At 39.1% G+C, this 26,564-nt stretch overlaps 1 protein-coding gene across 1 annotated transcript in view; it reads left to right on the forward strand.

The window, feature by feature from the left end:
• The first annotated feature begins 2,463 nt into the window (after positions 1-2,463).
• LOC145984352 (scoloptoxin SSD43-like) overlaps positions 2,464-26,564 on the forward strand; it is a 43,967-nt gene continuing 19,866 nt past the window's right edge. The window contains exons 1-6 of the mRNA XM_083118041.1: positions 2,464-2,601; positions 5,559-5,685; positions 7,952-8,098; positions 17,172-17,262; positions 18,065-18,200; positions 19,030-19,247. Coding sequence (XP_082974167.1) covers positions 5,563-5,685; positions 7,952-8,098; positions 17,172-17,262; positions 18,065-18,200; positions 19,030-19,247 — 715 coding nt within the window. The 5' untranslated portion in view covers positions 2,464-2,601; positions 5,559-5,562. The remainder of the gene's footprint in view (positions 2,602-5,558; positions 5,686-7,951; positions 8,099-17,171; positions 17,263-18,064; positions 18,201-19,029; positions 19,248-26,564) is intronic.

The following is a 26,564-nucleotide window of genomic DNA, read 5'->3' on the forward strand; positions in this document are numbered from 1 at the left end:
CAGATGAATGGTTGTAATCCAAGAAGTATGCACATATGCATGAGTAAGCAAAAATCTTTAGAAGAAGAAGCTTTTAGAATAAGAAGATTTTAGAAGAAGAAGCTTTCAGAAGAAGAAGCCTTTAGAAGATGCTTTCAGAAGAAGAAGCATTTCTAAGATAACAGTCACAACGAAGAAGGAAATACCAAAATACATTATCATTAACCGAAATTGTAGAAAGATATCTAACTTAGTGTTGAAATTGTATTATGCAAATGATTTTCAGAATATATTTCGGTTTAGTCCTTCTGTAGTACGTAAACTTTGTGTTTTCTTTGACCAACATAAAACGTTAGCTCTTCAAATCTTAGCCCTAGGTATCTCTTACTCTACCCCTGTGCTAAGCTAGCATTATGTTAAAGTAATTTTTGAAGGCACCGTGGCATATGTTACAGGAGGTACCATGTTTATTGTCTCCGCAGGTTGCGCACTTTTGTTGAGAACGGCACTTAGTTGCCGTGAATCATTGTCTGCACTGAAGAACAGCTTTTTGCCTGGGATTTTCTTCATGTATCATGCTATTTATGATTATTTTCTGGGGAATTATACGCCCTAAAAATGTCAGACATACAAGTTTTGTATCTCGTAGCAAGAATGATCCATCATTTTTCCACAACTTCTTTTTCATGCGTTTGACGTCAATAACTGGAATAGGCGATTGAACGCCATCCAGTACATCCTACTCGCTAACATCATATTCTATCCCGTACACTACTCCCTCTCGTTGAAATAAAGGTTGCGGTAATCGAGATTTGATCGAGAGCTCAGTTTGGAATTTCGTATTTTTGACGAAACTGTTCGCCTGCGGAGCGGATTTGAACGTAATTCTAACTCTATTTCGACCACATTGATCAATATGTTTTACTGGTATTTCTGCCTTCCTAAATTTATTTCCTAGGCTTCTCCCAGCTAGCTTTCAAATATACTTCCCTATACCCTCTATTAAGACAATGTATGGGCCAGAACTGTTGAGCTCATATAAATTCTGAGAAGGAGAGGAGACTTGATATAGTTCTCTGTGTTTTGAGTCATTGTTCCTTTTTGTGAAATATTACATTGATTTTCTTCGTTATTAGTGTTATCCACTTCTTCTATCCCATTCTTCTGGAGGAGCATGGGGATCCATATCACTAACATTAACACTAGCATTTTCATCATGCATCAATACAGCATTGTGACGATCGTTTGAGTCTCCCATTTTGACATTGTTTGTAGACCTTAAAAGGCCTTTTATTTCTACTTATGTTCACTTTTCGAAGGTTCTAAATCACACGCGGCACTTGAATATAATAACTTTTGTTCAAACCACTAAGGAAAGAGCACGAACGCAAACTTCGAACTCTCTCACAGGGTCCAAACAGTGGTTTTGACCTTTGGCACTCTCTTGTGTTATTTATACACTGTAATAGTCATTAATCATTTTCATTTTTCACACTTTGAGACTTCAAGCTAGTTTTGAAAAGGTCAAGAGTGACTTCAGAATATATATCTATATACCTATACACGTTTCATACTTCGTACCTCGAAGTTTGGTCAAAAAAAGTTAGGGGTGTACGCAAGCATGAAAAGTTGGAGGGATAATGGGGAGTGGCATGGCTATCTTTAATCCGAGGCCGTGGGAGTCGCAGAAAGTGAGAAATTTCTCGCTCCTCTAGCACCCAAACGGCACATCCTAGAAGAAAAATGCACAGAACATATTTTGTAGAAAATTTTATGTAGATTAATTTTTGTCAACCTATTTTGCTGCAAACTGCTTTTCAAGCGAGATATTTGCAAAAAAAAATGGTTTTAGGCGCCATTTTTCAAATATGGCTGCCAAAGCAGGGGTGGTAGAGGGGTTCAAAATTAATATGTTGTTAATTGATTGATTGATTTGGTGTTTTAAGTCCACTTTATGCACAGTAAGGCTAATCGGGACTGGACCTACAGTTTAAAGTGGAATTCGAACCACTATGTGCCTCCACCGGGTACAAGGCGACGACGCTACCACTGCGCCATCGGGGAGGCCCTAATATGTTGTTAAGAACACTTTTACGAAGATAATAAAATTTCTTCTAGCATTCCCTGATTTTTTTTATTGGATCCCAAAAGCATCCCTTGTTGACTTGACCTAATTATGAATTTCGAGAGATCTCACGGGCCCTTCGTTATGCGCGGGACGCAACTTGTAGTGTGAAAACAAGTTCACAGTGAGCAGCGTGCTTCACGAGAGGTGTATTGAAATCGTGAAATTGTATTTGTCCTTCTATTCACTTTTCGCTGAACTCGCCTACCTAAAGTGAACCTAATTTCTTGTCAACCAATGTCACAAATTTGAAGAATTTGTTCAGACATTGATGCAGGGTCTCCCATGTGACGTCATGTAATTCTTTGTCCAATTTTCCTTGCCAGACTCACCTGTATGAATTCTATCTTCCTTGGAGGAATCCATTTTAATCAGATTCATTTGCAGTATGTGCAAGAATATGTTTATAAAGCTTTAATAACTACTCGAAATACTGCACAAAGCCAATTAAGTTGGCTAATCTTCTTCGGATTGGAAGTTTGCTTTTGATTGACAAGGTAAATCATTATAATTCTTCCATTCACTTAGATCTACATTAAATTAGTTCAAAATAGATAAAGACACAGTATGAATAGGCCATATCGCGGTCATAATTGTATAAGCTGGTAATGTAACATTGAAAGTTAAAGTATGTGCAAAACAAAGAAAATGTATTGTTTCTGTCCTTTTGCAACGTAAGTACAATAATTATGACCGTAGTATAAGTATTTCTGACTCGTATAAGGATTATGAATTTATCAGCTTACAAAACTAGGTTGGCGACAAACGATTAACTTTATACGTAGCTATTACATTTCGGATTTGGCAAAATTTAATATATATTTTTTTGGTAAAAACTGTCAAAGCCGGGAATCGGATTTCTTCAAATTTACAGGAGAAAGTACTTACGGAATTGAGTTTCTGTGTAATTTCGGAACGTCGTAGAAGTGTTTTCTCGCATTTTTCAATGTATTTGGCCGCTAATTCATCTATTTTCATATAATAATGTCCGTCCGATGCACGAAAGCTGTTGCTTGCATTTTCATCCATGTACTTGAACCGGATGTTGCGAGCATCTGATATAATCCCCGGTAAGTGTTTCCAAACACACCGTTTTTTCACTATATTGCCCAACCTAAAGCAACCTAACCTAACCTTACCGTGATGGTGCGTGGGGCTATCGTGAATGGTTTTTGGGGCTATTCGTGGATGGTTATACGATCCAGAATGGTTTTTGGGGCTATGCGTGAATGGTTTTTGGGGCTATGCGGGAATGGTTTTTGGGGCTATTCGTGGATGGTTTTTGGTGCTATGCAGGCATGGTTTTCAGGGCTATGTGGGATTTTTTTCTGTTGAGAAGGTTGAAACACTGCTTTGCCGTTTGATACACAACGCTAGTCACGATTTGCCCGCCATTTTGCGTGTTCAGGAAGCGAGAAAAAAACGAACAATAATTACTCGATATGTCAACAATAGATACTAATTTCGTTAAAAAAAAGCGAAATCCCTTGTTAAACAATCTTTCGCATTGCAGAATAAGTAAGTACGAATGTCAACAATTACAGAATAAACGAGTTACAGTCGATTCCCGGCTGTGACAGTTTTACCATTTTTTTTAAATATACAAGTTCTACTTACCGTTATAACTCTTTTCGTAGAGAGGGGAAATGGTTAAACATTCATCCAATATCCTTGCCAATATCCTAGTTCGGAAATAGACTTATGTTACCTGAGTTCACAACAAGGTTTTAGGTCTCGAACGATAATTATGATGAGTTGATTAATTAGCTAATGAGACTGTCGCAATGACACATTCATGCATTACTCTTGAATTGAACCTAAGATCTTGCTTCATATCGCGTTACGTTACACTAACCATTCCGGCACCAAGATCGGCAGGTTACCAAAGTTAGGGTCATATTTCCCCTTGCGATAGGGGTGCCCATCCGTCCCAAGGCCATGGACACATACCCCCTAAAGTCGTTCATCATAACCAATCCTCCTCAAATTTAGTTTTTCTTGTATGTACGCATTGTTTGCATTGTATAATTATATTCCTGTAGTTTACGGTTATTACAAACATAAGAAAACAGTATTTTCATTGACAACATCCATTATATAACTCTTGTTATAACTGTATCTTTAGTCAAAATGAAAATAAATGTCTCATGAAGGGAGCGTGTGTTCTCCTGAAACGTCACAACGAAAAACTGTTTTCTTATGCTTGTAATAACCTTAAACTACAGGAATATAATTACTCAAATTTAGTTTGAACAAATACGAAAAAAAATATTTTTATTTGAATGTCGATAATTTTTCATTTAAATATATATATATATACTTGTATATATATTTCAAAATACGGAAAGCTACCACATTAATTGGTTAAATACTTTAGTTAAATCTGACTTGTTAGAGAGTAAAGTACGAGGGGCATACAATAAGTTCGTGCCCTGGCCCACTTCCGATTGTGTCTGATGAACCAAATTCTGTAGTATTATTACCCATTAGGGTTGTGCGGGACAGAATTGTTTGGGTCGGGACGAAATTTTTTTTTAAATCCCGACATTCGGGAGGGGAAAATTTCGCAATTTCCCGAAGCTCTGAAAATCTCGAATTCTACAAGTCATTTTCACTTTAAGTGATTGTTTTTGCATTTCTGGAATAAAAAATAACAATTTCCGATAAGTTCCAGAAATTTGCAATGCAGAAAAAGTCGAGCATTATCGACTTTTTAAAATGACCATTCGGTATTTCCCGACTGCTCGGGATCCCGAAAATTCGGGAAGTCATTTCCCGAAGTCGAGATCGGGACGGGAAATTTTTTTTCCGATCCCGGTCCCGACTTTTCGGGATCCCGCACACCCCCAGTTACCCATGTATCCGTTCGTTGTATGTGTTGCAAGTTTCAAGCATGTATCTAATAAACTTTTTGTGTTGCAGGTGTAAACATAACAGGTGAGGCGACTGGAAAATTGCCTCAGAACGTCGGGGTTAAATATGATTTTAAGACATTTAATTTTTAATTAATACATGGTAGAATTAAAAGTAATTAATTCTTGCACCGGAGTGGCCTCCTAAAGAAGGCTCTACTGGTAACAGCATGAATAATTGTTCAATGGCCGACTCTAACATATTGCTGAAGATTTTAAAATTTGGTTAGTAACAGTGCAGAAATCTATAATGGCATGTTTATTATTCTGATTTAATAATACGTGTGATATAGAAAACACACAAACATAAAAACCCACTGTATCCGTTATTTAAAAAAGAGAGTAATGGAAATTTCTACAAGTGAACTCAAAATTTTCATAGAATAATTGGAATTGAATTTGAAAATTCAAGCGCCAGGTGAAAATTTTCTAGCACCATGGTGACTGGGCGCCCGTATTTTTCTAACCCTACAAATTTCAAAATGTGATTTTGTTTGTTTCTCTGCGATTTTACTTCTTTTCCTTCGATCTATATTTTACAGAAACATGAGTTGGCAATTTCTACTTCTGATCTGCATCGTGGTCGACGTGGTACTTGGCATTGATCCAATGGAATATTGTAGTCATAATTGTAGCAGTGAAAATCCCCACACCGTATGCATCTACATGGTAAGTTTTGAAATCATAAAAGTAAAGTAAAGTATTCCCCTGTGCATAGCACCACGCCATGAAGGCGTATAGGGGGTGTGGGGGTAACGCCCCACACTTTCTTGATCCGGTCGTGAGTGGGGGTGATGTGATCAGCATCACGCCCCTGACCGCCTTTACCCCCCAGGGTTTCCCCCAGGTACCCATGTTATTCGACGCTGGGTAGGCGCCGGGGCCGCTTCCACCGTTAGAAAAGTTCCCGGATTTGAACCGGCCGGGGATCGAACCCGGGACCTTGAGCATGGTAGTCAGACGCGTTACCGACTGAGCCACCGCGGCCCGTATCTTTTTGAAATCATTCAGAATCATATCCCATAGGCGCCGATTTCTTTTGATTTCTGGGGGGCAATGAGATTACATTGTCATTATTAATATAGAAGCTTCACCCGCGAGTAAGTGTGGATTTTTATTGATTTCGCGCAATGAATTGTGGGGGAAGTTGTTCGCTGAATATCATCGATTTCTGTGAAGATATTATATCATCACTCATCTCCCATCTTCGTTATTAGCCAAAAGTGGCAGAAAATCGAAGTAAAATAAATCAAATCACTTAATCAATCTGTGAAGATATTGTGGTAGCCCTGGTCGCTGACTAAAGGGACCTCGAAAGAACAAAAAATAAATGTTCAAAAAGAGTAAACGACGTTATTCATGCCCCTTTGAATTTTCGGCGCTATATTAAATTAACATTATGAATTTGAAAAGAAGTAGAAGTTTGTTTGCTCGCTTCACTCGCAGTACAAATGTTTCTATAGCAATTGAATCAAGTTTATACTTGTTACTTAAATTGATTGATTTGGTGTTTTAAGTCCACTTTATGCACAGTAAGGCTAATCGGGACTGGACCTACAGTTTAAAGTGGAATCCGAACCACTGTGTACCTCCACCGGGAATCGAACCCGAGACCCCTTGATTACAAGGCGACGGCGCTACCAGTGCGCCATCCGGGAGGCTACTTGTTACTTAAACTCAGTTGTTATATATATCAATTATTAATGATGATGTGTTATAAAATGTACATAACATTGAATGAAAATAAATGCCACCCTAAAAGTATTTTATTTTATTTCAGTTACAGTAAGTTATGTTAATTATTTCAAGGGCGTTGCTGGAAAATAACTTCAAAATTAAGGAGTGTTTTTGAGAAGTCAACACTGTTATGGAAGAGATATGCCTCGTTTACTCCCCTCCCCTCCCCATAGACCTATCCATACATATACCTTGATCCTTTCTAAATGACGAAACGTTACGTATGCACGTAATAGCCGATTTCATGACCTGAAGAAGGGGGCAGTTACCACCGAAACGTCGTCTACGACAACTATATACTCACTTTACGTAAGTAAATTAACTAATTTCGATTTTATGCTTATAATAATTTGCTTGCTCCTTCCTGTTAAAAATCGTGCGGACGTCCATGAATATGCACATTCAGAATTTTTAAAGGGGAAATTTGTGAATTTGTGTGCCGTGTTCATAGCGTCTAATATCTGTCGGTGCAGGATTGAATCTAGCAATGTGAAAGTGACGAGAAGGAAATTCCTTAGGAAAATGTTTGGTGACTGTCGAGGCGAGGCTAGGTGGTGATTGGAGGATGGGGCAACTAAAAGGCAGGGCAGTGGTTGGAAGTGGGTCAGACTAGAGCAGAACAGAGCTGGGGAGAAACGAGAGGTGCTTCAAACGTGGAATCTAGATTCAACGTTCACGGACAGGGTCAGTCCTTGTCTTAAGGCTCACTGGACCTCTGGCAGCCGAATGGGTGATTATTTTCACATTTTCCTCTCCATTCGAGAAACCTCTTGGACATTTCAAAACCTGAAAAATTGCATCAGCTTAGAATTGCTTCTAGAGCATTGACGTGAATTTTCGTGTAATTTTCTTTCACTGTTGTCTAGATATTATCAATAGTTTCGTGATTACATAAGTCTATTAACACTATGATATTAGGCCTATAAACGGATTTAATTTTGATCAGATCAGGTCCGTACCTCAGTCTAGTCCTTGGAAGAGAGAGGGAGCTTATATGAGCGAGTGTCGAGCCATTAGGGCTACGACACGTGGTGGAGGCGCCGGGTAACGATCCCGTTTCCTCTCTCATTTACCTGAGGTATTTCCTTCTCATCACTTTTATATTATGGGATTCATATCTGCACCGTCAGACATTCCACAATAGTAATTTCAACTTATTGGCGAAATACATGCTAATTCTCCTATTATCCTTTCCTAGAAACCAGCTGAAGGTTGTCAGGATATATCTGGTGGAATAGGAGGCCTAGTACGTAATTTCTTATTGAACAGTCACAATCAATTAAGAGACCAAGTTGCTTCTGGGAGCGTTGAGGGTCTCCCCAAATCTTCCAACATGCAAGTGATGGTGAGTAATTAGTGTTAATATGTCAATTTTATTCATTTTGGAAACCCAGAGTGGTACTGCTCAGCAAAGAAGAGAAAACACGAGGAAAATATGCGGACTAAAATCCACCCCTGCTTGTTTCTGGCCTGGTGAACGGCAGCAGACGAGAATCCGGGGGAAATCATTCGCTCCTCTACTCTCAAATGGCACGCTGTTGCCACATTGCCTCACAGCTGTTCTCTGGAAGATAGAATTCTAGCGGACCTGTCGCAAAACGCGACGTTCAGGGAGGCGCGGTCAGTGGTTGAAGAAGAATGGAAATGGTTAGATTCCCGATTTAAATAATTAATAACAATAAAATCTATTGTCATGGTTGTGATTCTTACTATGCGATAGTAAATATTACCATCTAAGAAATAGATTTTATCTTCAATTTAATTACTAATTATAATTATATCCTTAGAGACAATGGCGGCGATTGGGGGGACCAGGCCAGAGCGCTAACTTAAGATACATTTGGGGGGCAAGGTTCGCATAAACAATATTTATGTTAATAAATAACCCGTCAAATATACACACAGCTTGCATTTTATATTATATTATTATATATTGCATTATATCATTATCACCTCGGGCTGATTGCCCGAAAAAACTTCTTCAATATTCGCCGCCAGGAAAGCTTCAAGGATTATTAAAGAATGATTTTTTTTGTAAACTTACCATTTACAGTGGAGTGCAACCCAAATCCCACTCGTCACTAACATTCACCTGACTGTCATTATCGCACCGTTTGTCAACCTGAATGGCACTTCCACTCTCGTCTGAATCCGAATCCTCACCGCTCATGTGACTCCGAGCAGTCTTCGATTACCAACTTGTGAACTTCTGCTTCAATAATTCCATCCTCGACCCAATATTCCTCTTGTTTCCCCTTTACTTTTTCGCAAGACCTTTTCCATTCTTCTTTGGGAAAGTTCTGAAATTCTTCTCTTGCAACTTCCAGTACTTTGCCCAAATTACGAGCCACATTTTGTGATGCAATACGACCCTTTATGATACCCAAAACATACTCAATAGGGTTTAGATCGCAATGATAAGGTGGAAGGCGAAGTACGGTGTGACCGTTTTCTGCTGCAAGAGTGTCGACCCGATATTGCGGTTTTTTTTGTTGGTTTTGATTAGCTGATGTAATTCAGCCTTTCCAAGGTCATCTGAAAATTCAATTGAATTGTCTTTCAACTAGTCCTGAATTGCAGCTTTAATGCTGCCTATTGTGGGAGGTTTGTTGACTTGCACAGAATGGTAAGGCGCATTGTCCATTACAATAATGCTGTTGGAGGGAATATTCGGTAACAATTGACTTTCAAACCATCGTTCAAAATTTTCAGCATTCATTTCCACATGATAATCTTCGGTTTTCTGTTTAGCTTTGAACATAAGTAGACAATTTGGTACGAAACCGTTTTCACTCCCGGCGTGAAGGATGATCACTATTCTTCCAGCACTGGTATTTGATGAAGCACCATGTACACTGCCTTCACCCTGCCAACACTTTTTCACCGTGTAGTTCTCATGGATCCATGTTTCATCTAAGTATATAACTGGCCTTTTCACGCCAGTATTCTCATTTCGCCTCAATGCCCTAAAACTTGTTCGATTGGACACGATGTCTCTCCTTTCAACCAAAGTACCGTTTTTGCACTTTCGGAAACGAAATCCTAAGTCATTGCAAATAATGTTGCGAAGAGTTTCACGACTACCCCGAAAATTAATTTATTTCTTTAATATCCAAAGCACTTTTTTTACTGTTAAGACTTCATGTTCAATTGTATAAAAATTACCAATAGTTTTTAGAATCAAACACTTGTCAAAGTCGTCTACAACAATTCTACGCTTTTCGGCAGACCTGTGCTTACCTGGTGTAAATTTCCCCACGGAATTTCCTTCCTTTCTAATTTTCTTTATGAAAGTGTCCGACATTCGAACTGCAGCCGCCGGAACTGTAGCTTGATTGACCGGAAACGTGTAACATCCTTCTCTCGCTTCGTTGCCAAAAGGTTAAACAACATTCGAAATCACCTCTCGGCTCTCACTATGTACTGTTTTGTCCTTCATTTCGGTACTAACAACATACACAACAGACGCACCCAAACTCAATGACCTTTCGTCCATGTAAGTTTGGCATCATTGAAAGGGTGTCAGAAATCGAGCAGTCCTTGCTAACCCCACCTCCCACCTGACTCCATCCTCGAACAAACAATTTGCCCACAGGACAGATGCCAGAGAGACTTTCTCATCTTTGCTGAGCAGTAGATGCATTTAAGGTTCCCGTGTCAATATTTGCTCATACATAAAGCCTGCCATCTTTATCATTGCATTATTGTTTGATGTTTTCTGTTTTGATTGTAATATCTAGACTTGTGTAACTTATAAGACTGCTCAAGTTACTGTTACTGATTTGCAAATTCCTTTTTTTTAAGCTGGAGACACTGTTGGTAACGTGATGGCACTGTTTTATTTTGTGGGCTTGTAAGATGTGTGTGTGTTCTTGCTAGCAAAGAACAGAATTATGAGTGTGTAAACACTGCGAAGGGGGAAACGGCTCGCACAACTTGCTTAAAAACGTTGAAGTTAAAATTTACTTACATTACTCTGGAAAACAGGAATCTACGTATACCATAAAGAAAAAGTGTGAAATTAATTTATTTTTTTACATTATGAGAACAGTTGAAGCCTTTTGTTGTTTTAAAATTTTGATTGAAGTTATTACATGTAATTGGTGAGGAATTGAATTTTACGAAATTCAGATTAGGAAAAACATGTTATAAATAACGTAATAAAGAAAATGCTTCAAGATGTAATTGACTACATATTTGATCAGTAAAAAGTAAATGCCATACACTTGACTGTTCGAACCTATTTTCTACGTGTCGTTACCAGCGGTGATACGGGCTCTTATTATTTTGTTTATTTCTTTTCCGGTTGATATTCTGATGTAAAATGGATTTTTCTGTATTCAGGACTTTTCAAATAAATAAATAAATAAATAAGTGAGTTACCTTGTGTGATTCATTCGGTAGGGTGTCTGACTTCCAACCCGAAAGACGTGAGTTCTATTCTTAGTGTGGGTGATTTCAGTTTGGAAAATTTCCATCAATGTGTCTTTATGGAGCGGCTCTTGGGCTCACCCAGTCTCCAATAAATGAGTATCCAGGGTAAACCATGGGAGTGAAGTCCGCGAGAGCGTGGTGTCGATACATTTCATCTACATATGCCTGAGACTGCATGCGCGTGCACTCAAGTATAGCAAGGCCAGCCTTGCTGGCCTACAACATAACAGTTACAAAAGTATTTCTTTAACTTTTGGCTTTTCATTATTTCTTCCCTGTTACCTCAAAACAATCAACCGGCAAGCCTCCAAGGTTCGTATTTTTTCGAAAAGGGGCCATCAACACCCTCTCGTCGTGTGTTGACAAAACATATGCGACACCACCCTGGCCAGCCTGTAGGCAACAACGCTAGCAAGGGGGCGAAAAGTCAACAGGCGACCTTGAAGGATCCAATGGGATGGTACGCTATGTGGAGGGGAACATTGTTTTCCAATCGGTAAGAGCCGAAAAAAGCGAGAGTGCCATCGGTGTAGGCTGCTGATGTCCTCAGTGTTGCGAACTGCACGATTAAGTGTCCACGTGCACTGTATACTTCCAGCGTTCAAAGCACAGGAGAGTCGCAAAAATGTGATTGCTGACATACGTATGACATATTCTATGTGAAGATAAATGTTTCAGAGCGTTCCGTCTATTGAAACAGCTAACACGTCCATAGACACATCCGCCAAATAGAGTTGGCAATACTGGCTGGCCGCGGTCACACTTTACAAGTGCTTTGCGAGGTTAAAAGTTACTGTTTTTCGGGCGTCTGAATTTATATTTGTTTTATTTGTTTTTGTGCACATCTCTCTTTCTCTATTCCTCTCCCCTTCTTTCTTTCTGTGTGAGAGTGTTGTGAAATCAAAAGTAAAAAATGGGCGTTCAACTACAGATATTCCTGAATTGTGCCAGCAGAGAAGGTCTTCAAATGTAACCTACTTTCAAACTAAGGGAACTTCGAGGGGTTGTGTGCAAACCGAAAGCTTCAAAGACTTAAGTGTTGGCATTGTTTATGTGAATTTTGCAACATGTGAAAATCGTGCAAATTGTTTCAATCATCCACGATCGTCTGCTGCATTACATACGTTTGACAACAGACCAAATTAAGTTCAAATAAATGAACAACTGCGCCAAGACATTCATCTTTCCTCTTAGAACGTTATTCAGTATCAGGTAGAGGACTCATTTTTTTCCAGTGTAACGTACCATGTAGGAGGAATGAATTCTTGGGTTTTCTTAATTTTTCTGGATCTGCTTCCCCAACGAAAAATATCACCGGACGCCACTGTGAGACTGTGAATGTGTCCTTAACATCCCCTCATATGCTTCCATGGCTATATGTTGCAATGTGCAGTGGATAGGTTTACACTCATATACATTTTTTTCCCTTTGGTCACAAATATTCTTCTGAATAGGTTCGCATTTCTCATCTATCTTGTTTCCAAAGTCCTCGACAACTCCATCCACGTATTTGTCGTCTGTCATGGGTTGTGCTATCACTCTCTGAATAGTTGCATTAGTTGCATCTTTATCCTTGTTATTTTCATCATCTTTAAGTAGTAGCTTGATTACATCTTCATGATGGCACACTTTGTCCTCTCTTCCTGCTACTTCAGATGCTCCTGGAGCGGGAACTTTCATCTTTCATCTCATCTTTCAATTCCTTTTTTGATTAAGAGAAGGTGAAAAATGAAGATGTGTATCGTATCGTACCCAAGGTATTGGATAGAAATGACAAGTATTATGTCATTCTTACCATAGTAGGAAACAGAGATAGAAATGCGGAGTATGCAATGAGGCAAACGTGAGTTTATTGCCTTGGGAGACCGGGAAGCTTGGAGTGTTGGAATTGACAGGGAGTGAGATCAGTTGGCGAGAATAGTAAGGACTGCGGATTGTGAGAAAGAAGCGAAGTGGATAACGATTATTGGACAATGGTGTGTGGTGAGATTGATGTCTGACATGGAGGTCAGACAAGTGACATTTGAGAGGACAAGTGTGGGAATAATCTTAATTTATTTGTAAGGCAAGTAATATCCTTTTCTAAACCAATCCATATCGGCTCAGTCATGGAGAGTACAAAACCCAAATCAAACTTACGTTAAATTCTATCGCCATTCCTTTAAATGTAACCTCTTGCATTTATCACATTTAGGCCAAGAGACTGATAACCATCTGAAAGATGAATGAGGAAAAACTACACTACCCAATTCAATCAAAAGGTTCATGGTTCGATCCCAACGCAGTCGTAGCGTTGCGATACGTGGTGGAGGCTGCTTAGGGCTTCTCATCCATTTTTTGCAAAAAATGCGATGAGGAAAATATAGCGTTACATGAAAAGCTGCTATTTTTTTCTATTTCATCCCGAAAAAAAGATGAAAATAATATAGCCTTTTAGCTTTTAAAATTACGTACGTGAGATGGCGCCGGAATTTTTATTTCTTAGTGCTTCACGTTGTACTAATTACAATTTGTTAAAAGAATGAAAAGAAAACAAAAGGTGGGCCTAGCAATATGCTGCACGGTAAGGCACAAATAAATAAGATTAAGTTAAGGTTTCAACTAGGTTATTTGGTGATTGATTGGTGGAATAATGAGAATTAACATTAGGATGTTGCATAAAGGTTGGTTAACTATTTCAAAGATGTGTTCGGTACTTTCGTCAATGTGTTACGCAATTGTGGAACCTAGCCTACCAAATTTCCGGGGGAGTAAAACAATTGCTAATAATATCCTGTCAAAGCCACAGAGGACGAGAAATGAAAATAAGCAACTTAGTGATCATTTTAAGATAATCCAGCATTTTCCCTACGTATAAGCTCATCATAGAATCATGGTGCAATCTAGATTTATCCACCCCGACATTCTCGAAACTATCCAGTTTCAAGGTAACATTCACGAGGATGTATTAAAATTCATTGATAATTTGAAAGTTTAACCATTCTTAATGCGTGGAATGACTCTAAGAAAGGACAGATGCTACCGGCATTTTTGTGTGGTTCAGCATTGGGATGGCTCAATACTTGTAGTCGAACCCAGGAAGCACAGGATATAGATTTTGCAACTTTAAAAACTAAAATTGTAGAAGAATTTACGGGACCAGGGAACTGAAACATGGGTAAGGCCAATCATGAGTAACAATAATGATGAGGATAAGTATGAAATTCGTGAACAGGGACAGGTTTTCTCGACGGAAGAGTCAGGGAACGTCAAGTGATGCACGGGCGGACCCTAGTCGGTTTGATATGAATCCGAATTTCGAACCCAGCAAAAGTAGCAACTTTTGGCTATTTTAATGAAATATCCACATGCTTTTGCGTGGTCAAAGGATAATATAGGTAGAGCCATGAATTATAAACATCGAATTCTGCTATAAGATGACACGGAATTTCTCTTAAAATCGTACCCGATTCCCATTCACCTTCGTGATGAAATTAAAAATCAGATTGAGATTTTATAAAAGCAAGGGGTAATTTCTCCTACTCAATCACCTTTCAGCTCTCCGGTTAACCTTGTAAAGAAAGAAAAGGGGGGTTATAGATTATGCCAGGATTATCGCAGATTGAACGTATCTTCTGTATTTGACGCTCTGGGGTGAATAATATCAATGAAATATTATACAATAGGGGCAAGAAATATTACTGTACGGCAGACTTAAAAAGGGGTTTCTTTAATTTACCTCTAACCGAGGACAGTAAGAAATATACAGCATTTACAATACCAGGAATGTCACAGTATCAAATGAATGTAGTCCCACAGGGCCACGTCAGTTCACCAAGTGCAATGACCCGCTGCGTTCAGTTAGCGTGCTCAAATATGGATCCTAATCACTTTGCCCACTATGTAGATGATTTATTTTGCTTTGGGAACACCTTTGAAGAAATGCTCATAACTGTGGAGAAAATGTTACAATGTTTACAGGCCGCGGGATTGAAACTTGCAATAGAGAAATGTCATTTTGGCTTCACTGAGATTATCGCTTTAGAACATAAAATTTCGATATTTGGCAATCGGAGCAACGACAAAATCATTAATTCCATCAAGAAATATAAGACAGCTACAGCTGTGAAACAAGTTCGCACTTTTCTCGGATTAATATCCTATGTCAGGAAATTTTTAAAATCATATTCCGAGATGGCACTTCCCTTGCAAAAATTGATAGGAAAAAGACAAAATTTCTTTGGATGAAGAATAGCAAACGGCGTTTGAGAGGTTTAGAGAAGCTTTACTTACAGCTCCTGTATTGATGGTATATAAACCATCCAAAGAAGTAAGGGTACTTACGGATGCAAACAGAAAGGCTATTGGCGCGGTGATTTTACAACCAAATGCGAATGGTGATTTTTAGCCTATATCATATTGTAGTAGAGTACTAAAAGACCATGCAACTCGACTTTCAACCATCGAGCAAGAATTGTTGGCAATCATATACGCTTTAAGTCATTCAGATTCTTTTACTAGGGCGACATTTTCAATCATTTACCGATAACAAATCAATCACATTCATTCGGTCCTCAACACAACTTTCAAATAAATTACTTAGGTGGTCGACGCTGATGTCCGAGTTTGATTTTACACCAATTCACCTAAAAAGCACACAAAATATGGCGGATGCTTTAAGCAGAGAGACAGAACATGATCCACAGGATGAGGACGAGGAGCGTACAGAGCCACGTACATTGTTATTGTTAGATGAGACTATTTATGCTGCTGTGCACCAACGAGAGGATTTTTTTGGAAACATCATTAATATTTTGGAAGGAAAAGAAGATGAAGGGGGCAACAACCCACCCAAAGATGAATGAGGAATAACTACACTACCCAATTCAATCTAAATGTTCATGGTTCGATCCCAACGCAGTCGTAGCGTTGCGATACGGTATGTGCATATATATCACTTTATATCCATCGATTCCCACCGATACCGATACCGATGCTTGAAAATTAAAAATTATTCAAAATATTAATTGATTAATTTTAGTTGGTAAGTATTCCATACGCATCCAATTACCAACATTTTTGCTTTAGAATATCCCATAATTCCAAGTGAGTATTAATTTACATGTTACCGCAAAATTCAGTATTTTCGCTCAAAACTGGTGCGAAACACAAACGCATTCGGACAGAAAAATAAATGGCAGTGGCAACCGTGCTACGCCTTGTTTATTTTTAATGTGTATATGCTTCATGTGTTTGTTAGTTTCACATTAATCTGTTCTTATTGGTTTGTGTTATCAAATTTATAGTTTTTGGATTTGTGTGTGATTAAAAGTGATTCCGAAAGCGGAAGTCATTTTCGGTTACTAGACATTGGTAAAGCTATCCATTCTGGCACAGATATATCTGTTGTTGATTGGGCTGCCATGACAACCGTGGACGATGAGAGAAGAAGACTAGTTGTGAAATGTAAAATAGGATTTGTAAGTGAGCTACGGATTAATTTACCAGAGAAAAGTTCGTTGGACTTTGTTGGTATTAGTGTCTATAATTGTGTTGTAATGTTGTTATTGGTCTTGGTTAAGATGAAACAAAAATAAACATTAGGTTTTAATTTCTTCGACATCACGTCCTGAGAAGGTTTGTTGTAGCCGCAACTGGGAGGAGAGTCTTATAATCATGCTTATAACTCTGCCGCACACGAGGATTGGGCAACTACCGTGACGTGGTAATCCTGTGCCTCCCACGTAAAGGAACGTCACAACCGTGAACCTGTGATGAGGGACTGCATTCATACAGGATATAAAATTATTTTTTGCGAGGGCACATACACACACACAAGGATGTATTCCGTTTGAGGATGCACTCTCGATTTTGGCCCAGCTCCCCTCTGGTAAAAAGAAGTGTGCGGGCTCTCATGATAATATTCCATTGTCAGTGTGATGATCAAATTTGAAAAAGTTGCATTTTATCTCTAAGTTTATTGATTTAGTAACTTTATCTTTCAGTACTGGGATTCGGAGTTGGAATTAATTTCTCAAAAGTGGGCTTCCCAATGCAGAACTGCGGGCGATCATGATACGTGCAGACCAACACTAGGTAAGCTTGCATTGCTCGTATTTTTGAACCGTAAAGTTCCTTCAGTTTATACCTCAGTACCGCTCACGCCACTCGGTGGTCTGTCGCTGCTGTAAGACCTTGGGAGCTATCCACCTACCGAGAGGATGGCTGGAGACAGCACGTGCTTTGCTCTCTGCCAACCAGAGCTCGCTGTTCCTTTCGAGATGGGGAATTCAACACTTGGTTGCAGTAGGGAGGGAAAGGCAACCCACACACAGGGAGCAGGTATTTCAGATGGGGAGAGGAAAGGAATTTGTCCTTAGAGGTGGATGTCTCATAATATTACATATCTGCTTCCTTTTTCGGAGGACTCCTGCAAGATACGGTCATTCACACGTTTGCACGGAACCTAAATTTGTAAAGAACGGTCTGCGGACGACAGACCACTGAATGAATGGTGGAAACTGTACCAGAACATACATTCTAGCCTGTGTCACGAGCCGCAACGTAAGTGCTAAATCAGCAAACACCAGCCAGCTCTAGGTGACGGGAGTTCGCCGAAACAGTCAGAGTATATTGTTCCTTATAAGAAAACATTTCTGAAATGAACTCGACCAGTACGGGGTTAAACTTTACCGTTTATACTTCTTATTATGAATATTATTTGTAAAAAAATTGCATGTTTAAATGACATGCATTGTAGGGAGAAAATATGAACAAATTGTTTATTCTAATAATAAAATATTTAGAAAAAAAACATGAACACTAGGTCATTACGAACCCAATCTAACTGTTGAAGTTTAAGTGTGAAGTGAACGTTAAATTTAATGTCGATTTCCAGATGGGACCCCAACTGGACAGAATATGTACCGAGGGAAACAAAGCAATGAATCCTTGCAGGATGCCATGCAAGCTTGGAATGCAATGAAGGAGAAAGGGTCCTTCGCATGGCCGGAAGGTGGAAAATACGTGGAGCAGTAAGTATTGCTAGCAAGTCAAAATGGGTTGCCAGGACTAGGTTTTATTACTATCAAATAGAGTAGTTTCTTCACACACTTGAGAAATTAGAAGGTAATCAGTTTTATTAATATGAGATCATTTCTGAAGACACCCAAATGTCAAACTTACTCCCACTACATTTTGCAGACTAGCGAGGCTCTGGCGTCTAGACCCATGGCCAGTATAATCCTCCGTGAGATTCGTCTTGTGTACTGCCCGTGTGTATTCGTGAATGTCCCTTCATCCATATAATCTTATCACCATTCATCCTCATCTTCGCGATTAGCCAAAAGTGGCAGAAACGCGAAGTAAAATAAATCATCCATCCATTCATTCATTAAAATGAAATATAATGCCCGTTCCGAAACCTGAAAAATTCTAAGGTGTTAATGTTTTGTGCATTTGAAACATAGTACCTGTTTCAAAAACTTGAGAAATGAGAAAGTGGTCAGTTTTTTTTTCACATGAAATGCAGCACTTGTTCTGAAAACTTGATTGATTGATTTGGTTTATTTTACTACGCTTTTCTGCAAAACACGAAGATGAGTGATAATATGATGAAACTGATGATAAGATACTCACAAAGAACGCTCAGGCCGGAATTCGAACCCGGTAACCAAAAACTTGAGAAATGGGAAGGTTTCATTAATATGAAATATAGTAAAGGTTCCAAACACTTGATTTTATTCATACCAACTACAGCGCATATCCCAAATACATGTGCTCGTACACCTTGGCGCCAATCATTAGAATATTGCCATTTTCCATTGAGCGTTTGTTGTAACTTTGTCTGTAATTTTTTTGTAGAACGTCAACCGACATTTACACCCAGCTGATTTGGGCGGATACGAGGAAATTCGGCTGCGGCATCGGATATGAAGCGAAAGCGGGAGGCGACTTCATTATGGTGTGCGACTATCGTCCCAAAGGCAACGTCGTTGATAAGGTCATCTACAAGGAGGGGGCACCGTGCTCGGCCTGCGGCGCCGCTGGAGCTTGCGACCAGAACTACAACAATTTATGTGGTAAGTTTGCTCTCTGTTTGGTATAAGTTAGCCTATAAAATCATAGTTAACAGATCTCTGCAGTTATTGAAAAGTTTGAAAGAGTTTTCACATCAAAGCGACACGCGACGATTGTCGTTTCCATGTCGCTCGTACAGGGTATTTTTCTCCATACAGTGCATCGTGTCACCTCGGTTTGTTGTTCGCGTATGCGCGGTGAATGTTTTGCTTCACACTGAAGGGGCCATTGCCCACACAGCACACAAATGTTAAAATGATATCCATTGGATGTCTTTTGGATATTTGTGTTGGAAGTTCTGGATATCCAATAGATATCCAGGAATATCCAAAAGACATCCATTGGATATCTCCTGGATATCCATTTGTCCGCATAAGTAATATCCAAAGGATATTAGAAATGGATATGTTTTGAACATTTTCGGATCACTGTTGGATATGTTTTGGACATCAAGTGGGACGTTATCTAGACATTATATGCGTTGATTTAGACCTTTTTTCCCACGTATTTGGATATTGTATGGACACGATAAGTACAATTTTTGGCCTACATTTGGATCTTATCTGGATATTATTTCGATATGAAAAGATGTTTTCTTGCTCCCACTTAAAATATGCACTAATCAAGTTGGATAATTCAATGAACTAACCGATTTGTAACTACGCACTGGTAATGTGTATGCTGGAACGTTCATATCAACTAACCGATCACTGAGCAAATGTGTCAGTTTTTCACCACCTTGACTTGACTTCTTTATTTGACGGTTGTTTTGTGAAGTATCGCCTTTATCAGGCCTGGCTCCTATTCCTTTCTGTGTGGAATTCACTATTGACGTGGGTTGGTTGACTTGTCCTTCTTTTCCTCCTGCAACTGTCGCTTGGTGGATACATCTGCTTTGTGGTTTGTTTTGGTTTCGTTAGAACCGTTATATTGGGTCCTTAAAAGGGCCTGGAATGACAATTCGTTTTTGGTCCTAAGAAGGGCCGTCTTGGTTTTTTATGTCGTATCTGTGGAAGTTTTAGAAGTCCCCTGCTGCGACGATGTCTAGGCAGACTTCCATCAGGAGTGTGGCTTTGTCCTCTTTACTTTGAAGTTGTGACATCTTGTTTCTGGCACTCCTTATCCTCTGTAGGATGTTGCCTCTGCGAAGTTTCTGAAGTAACCACTGGAGTGTTTCTTCATCTTCTTCGCTGTGTTGTCGTTTTGGTTCTTGGTATTCAGGTCTTCTCTGTTTTGGAGTTGCTGCTATGGCATAGGTAGTGTCTCCTCTGTTCTTTCGTTCAGTCTGTGATGGTGCTTCTCTTCTTGGCGTTGACTTTTGAAGAGACTCAGCTCTTGTTGGTTTTGGGGCTGTTTGAAAAACTTTACAGTCTCTGAAGTTAGCTGGATGTTCCCCCCCCCCCGCAGTTGCAGCACTTTGCGTTCAAGCTGCGGTCCTTCTTCTCGCATTCTCTGGTCAGATGACTCTGTGCACATTTTACACATCTAGGCGCCGCTTGGCAATTTCTCTGCGTGTGTCCGACACACTGACACCTATGGCATTGAGGTGTTCCGGGAGATCTGTATGGCTTAACCAGAACTCTGTAGCCTAACAGGTATTTTGTTTGGTGAATTTCTCTAGCATTCGCTGTAATAATCAAAAATACAGGCATCGGCACCTTGGCATGGGTGCTTTTGTCTCTCTTTGTCATCCTTGAGGCGTCGACGACGTCGTAGGTCTCTGCAAGCTCTGCTTTGATGTCTTCTACAGGCGTATCTATTGGGAATTTTCTGATGACGATCTTGATTGGTCTGTCTGTTTTGGAGTCGAAGTAGCATACTCCGTGTCGCTCAGCTTGCAGTATTCTGTGACTTGGTCAAAAGCCTTTTTCGTTTGAGCTGTACGCTTATGCCATCTCGGGTTATCTTTAACGTCGGTTTTTCCTCTGCTGTGGTGAGAGCATATCTATTCTTAGTGTGGAATAAGAATAGTGATGGAGGCCGTATTTTCGTTGTCTCTGAAGATCGTTCAGTGATGTCTGGCTGATGGATGTTCAGAGGTTGGAAGATATTATTCGTTTCAACCGTAGCAGGTGTTGATGTACCGTTTTCACTGACTTTTGCTATCTTCTTTGGGAAGATGAAGCCTTCATCTGCCGCTTTTTCTACTATTGAAGTGTCCATGTGAACTTCTTTTACCATTCTTTCTGCTCTGGATGTATCTTCATAGTATCTAAATTTTCCTCTCATCCTTGTAGCTTAATGTTCACACATCTTTCGAAGGGTGTTAAAACAAAATTTTTCATTATATTTATAATCGAACCTACCATTATTTGTGTTACGAAAACTTTATTTTCTTTTATACATTTGGCCAGTGCCATCTAGCGAGTGAAGGTAACATCAACATCATAATATATCCACATTTCACTTCGTAACACTGTCTTTCGGTTTTATTTCATTTTGTCATTATTGTTTATGTTTAATGAGTATCTCTATTGCAAGGACGTATTTAGGGGGTCCAGGAGGTCCGCCCCCCACCGAAAGATTTATCAAGTACTAACATTAAATAATGAAAAATATATTATTTTAGCCTTTGTTGTATGATTTCCTCTGAACTTATTGGTAAAAAAAAGGTAAAGTGTTCCCCTGTGCATAGCACCACCCCATGAAGGCGTATAGGGGTGTGGGGGTAACGCCCCACACTTTCTTGATCCGGTCGTGAGTGGGGGTGATGTGATCGGCATCACGCCCCTGACCGACTTTACCCCCCAGAGTTTCCCCCAGGTACCCATGTTATTCGACGCTGGGTGGGCGCCGGGGCCGCTTCCACCGTTAGAAAAGTTCCCGGATTTGAACCGGCCGGGGATCGAACCCGGGACCTTTAGCATGGTAGTCAGACGCGTTACCGACTGACCCACCGTGACCACTTATTGGAAGACAAGGATTATATTGGGATCATACGGCTTTCAAGGACAGGAAGAACGTATTTAGGGGGTCCGGACCCCTCCCCCCACCCAAAATACTTATTAAGTACGAAAATCAAATGAAAATATACTCGATTAGCATTTGTTGTATAATTTCCTCTGAACTTATTGGAAGACAAGGATTATATTGGGATCATACGGCTTTGAAAGACAGGAAGGACGTATTTAGGGGGGTCCAGGGGTGCGGACCCCCCCCAAAAGACTTACCAAGTTCTAAAATTAAGTAATGAAAATATTAGCACTTGTTGCATAATCGACGTTTATTAATTTCCTTTGAACTTTTTAGAAGGCAAGGATTAAATTGGGATCATACGGCTTTGAATGACATTACAAAGAAGCACACTACTACTCAATATGCATAAAATATTAATCAGAAACTTACTTTTCTCCAACTACATGTAGCATCATTTTTATGATTCCATAAATATTCAATTATTCATCTATTTCACATTAATTTCATTGCCAGGGCACTTATTTTTATGTAAATTATTCCGATCTTAACTACAGGTAAGCTACGTAATGAATATGCGCTGTTATATCTCTATTCTTATACATACTTTTTACCTATTCGTGTAGCCTAATAATAATATAATATTAATTTATGTATTGTAATTAGTATTAATTTAATTTAATATAATTATTTTAATTTAAACATTATTATTATTATTATTATTATTATTATTATTCCTGAGACACTTGGTTCGGACCCCCCAAAACATATTTCTAGATACGTTCTGATTTGGTTATGCTACGGAAATGGGACGGGTTCTATCCTTGAGAAATGCCATGAAATATGCCATAACATCTGAAAAGCCATTTTTCACTTCACACGGTAGCATCTTGGTCATGGCACAAATGTTAAGAAAAATGCTTTCGTCTAAGGCGGGAGTAACGCTAGCAGAATTGACTCGATTTGAGTCTCGAGTGTCTTTTAGCGTTGAGTAAGGCTCAAACGAAATTTTCTGATTCTAAGAAAAAAAAATTAATCAATCACTAAATAACAGGTAAATAAGTTTATAACCGCTGCTTCAATAAAATTATTGTTTCAACTGCAGGATGAAGTATGAAAGAAATACGAAAATATTATGATCATTTTCTAATATCCAAAACACATCCTATTTATGTCCTTTGTTGGTTATCCGGTTCTAGCTATGTTTTGGATATCCAGAATTGGATGTGTTTTGGCTATCCCATTTTGGACAAGATCCAGATATGTTTTGGATATCTAGAATTCGAGGTGTTTTGGGGATAGACAAGATATAGATATGTTTTGGATATCCAGAATGGGACGGGTTTTAAATATCCCGTTTTGGACAAAATATAGATATGTTTTGGATATCCAAAATTGAACGTGTTTTCGATATTTCTTTTTGGACAAGATATAGATGTTTTGGATATCCAGTTCTAGCTATCCAGTAGACGTCCAATCGATATCCAAAATTGGATATCCCGAAATGGGTATCTAATGTATATCCATAATATCCATGGATCTGATCTGGACATTGTGGATATCCAATGGATATCTTTTGGAGATTTGTGTTGTATGGGTTGTCGCTTGCCGCTTTAGTGTGAAATCCCCGTGTCGCCTGCCGCTTCAATCTGGAATCTCCCTCGCAGACAATATTGTTTTCAGAGACGTTCAAAAACCGCTATCAATCGTTCGTTTGTAAAGGGGCATCAATGGTTTCTACTTGTATTTCTTATTCTACGTCGCTTTTCGGCCTCTCACACCAGAGAACCTGTGATCACAATGACACAAAATAAATTCACAAATATATAGGGTGTATCATAAGTGATAGATCAAACTGAAACGGTGAAAAGTACGCGATAGTATCAGTAAAAAAGGGGTCGCAAACAAACCGTTTTCGAGATAATTGCGAATCTATGGTTACGATCCGCCTCTGGCTTGATTGTTTGCGCACATCGTATGCGTTCCACGTGTGAGGTGCCATAGTCCTACTTAGTAAAAAATAACAGAATTAAAAGGTTCACTTCGCTAGAGTTACTGTTGCCTTTACTACCAAGGGCTATTGTACTGTACAGTATGTTACATGTTCGTCAGTGTTCAGTTTTAAACAACGAAACCTGGGATTGAGAAAAGGAGACAATCGTACGATGTGTACAAACAACTAAGTCAGTGCCGGATCGTAACGATACATTCGCAACGAACAGTTTGCGACCCCATGCAGACTTTTTTGCTTCTACTATCGTGTACTTTTCACCGTTTCAGTTTCAGCTATCACTTATGATACACCCTGTATAGGTAATTATTTGTTATTTATTTATCTAAACTACAATTTAAGATAAATTCAGGTGTATTATATTTTACGGTTGCGTGTCAAATGTAATTTGTTATCATATTACACTGGTTTTAAAACGCGGGAAGAACAACGTGTCCTCATTTTTTATCTACTGACCGTATGTGGCGCTGCAGTCGAAGTGCAAAGACTAACTTCCATTAAGTTCACGACTTCAAGATCGAAGTGCAAGACCATTCTCGGAGAATGTTCACTTCAAATACGGTCTTGTACATGTACCTTTCGGACACAGCACTAATTAGAAATTATTGGATGTTAACCATGAATTCGAAAAACGACATGAGAAGGAATCTTTCTCATGGCCGGAAGTTAGAAAATACGCGGAGCAGTAAGTATTGCTAGCAATCGGATTTGACGTCTTACCCTCAAGTGTAAATTGACTACAAAGGCTCACTTTTGTTACTATCAAATATAGTAATCTTCCTCGCGTCCAGTTGTTTGTAATCTTTATTTACTGGATTTGCTGATAGGAAAAAATACTAGAGATGTGTGTAAGGCTGTCCGTACAAGATCAAATGAACCACGAAAAATGCATTGAATTCCACGCTTAAGAAGGTAATCAAGTTTGTGTGGAGAAGCTCAATGTTTGGGTATGATTAGGAAATGTTCTTCATTCTTGAGATAATTGCAATCACCTCAGTGTTGAATCCATCCAGTTTCCTCAGGCGGGGGGGAGGGTGTCGTAGGCTTCAAGTTGTAATAACTATAAAATCATTCTAATATTTTAAAATTGTCGTTTACCTCTGATATGTAATTATATTAAGTGTAATTAGGTTTAATTATTTATCATTTTAAGAATGAAACTTTATTTTGGTTCTTCGTCCCGCCCAGCAGTTGGCATCTTCACACAAGCTTGAAGCGTATCCTGATCTATATTTTTCTTAATTCAGCAGTTATCAAAACGGACAATAATTTAAATTTATTCATTAATTTGAGTTTTAATTATAAAAAGCAGTGAATCAGCATTTGTTGCTTATAACACCATTAAGCCTTGTTTCCATGATATGAAAAACTCATTATGCTGACCAAGGCAGTAATTAATTTTATTATAAAACATAAAATAAACGTTATTTTCCTGTAGTTTACGGTTATTACAAGCATAAGAAAACAGTTTTTCTTTGTGACGTTTCAGGGGAACACACGCTCCTTTCATCAGACATTTATTTTCATTTTGACTAAAGATACAGTTATAACCAAGGTTATTAGAAGTATAGGTTGGGCCAATCCGTTGTTTACTCGTGATGACGAAACGACGGTAAGAGGTGAATTTATCCATGAAATGAATTCCAAATCTATGCGCTTGTGTTGCACTATGCAGATAGGAAACCATGCCAGAAACTGGACACACGAAATCGAGTACACAAATGAGCATTTCCACCCATTTACATTTTGTGGCTTCAGACAAATTGAAAATAAATATCGATGGCTACTTATTGTTATGCGGGACAGAATATTATTGATCGGAACGGTAATTATTTTTAAATTCCGACATTCGGGACGGGAAATTTCCGAAATTTCCCGAGGCTCACCTTTAGTGATTGTCTTTGCATATCTGGAATGAAAACTAACAATTTCCCATAAGTTCCAGACACTTGCAATGTAGAAAACGTCAAGAATTAATATCGTTTTAAAATGACCATTCGGTATTTCTCGACTGCTCGGGATCCAGAAAAGTAGGGAAGTCATTTGCTGAAGCCGGGATCGGGACGGAATTTTTCTTTCCGATCCCGGTCCCGACTTTTCGAGATACCGCACACCACTTGTTAACTCTCTAGCCTTCTTAAACCCGAAGGTTCATGGCTGCAGCAACACAGGCCTTCCATCTTTCCCTACCTTGAGCAAGATCTATATACTCTTTTCCATCCCTACCGATTTCCTTTAGGTCCATCTCAACGTTGTTCCTCCATCTTCGTCTTGGCCTTCCTACAGGTCTCTTACCATCAGGTTTCCCAACAAGAATCCTGTAAACTCTTCTTTCCTCTCCCATTCGTGCCACATGGCCTGCCCACCTAAGTCTTCTGGATTTAATTATTCTAAT

This window comes from Lepisma saccharinum, chromosome 1, assembly GCF_977018435.1.
Source record: "Lepisma saccharinum chromosome 1, izLepSacc3.1, whole genome shotgun sequence".
Taxonomy (NCBI): Eukaryota; Metazoa; Arthropoda; class Insecta; order Zygentoma; family Lepismatidae; genus Lepisma; species Lepisma saccharinum.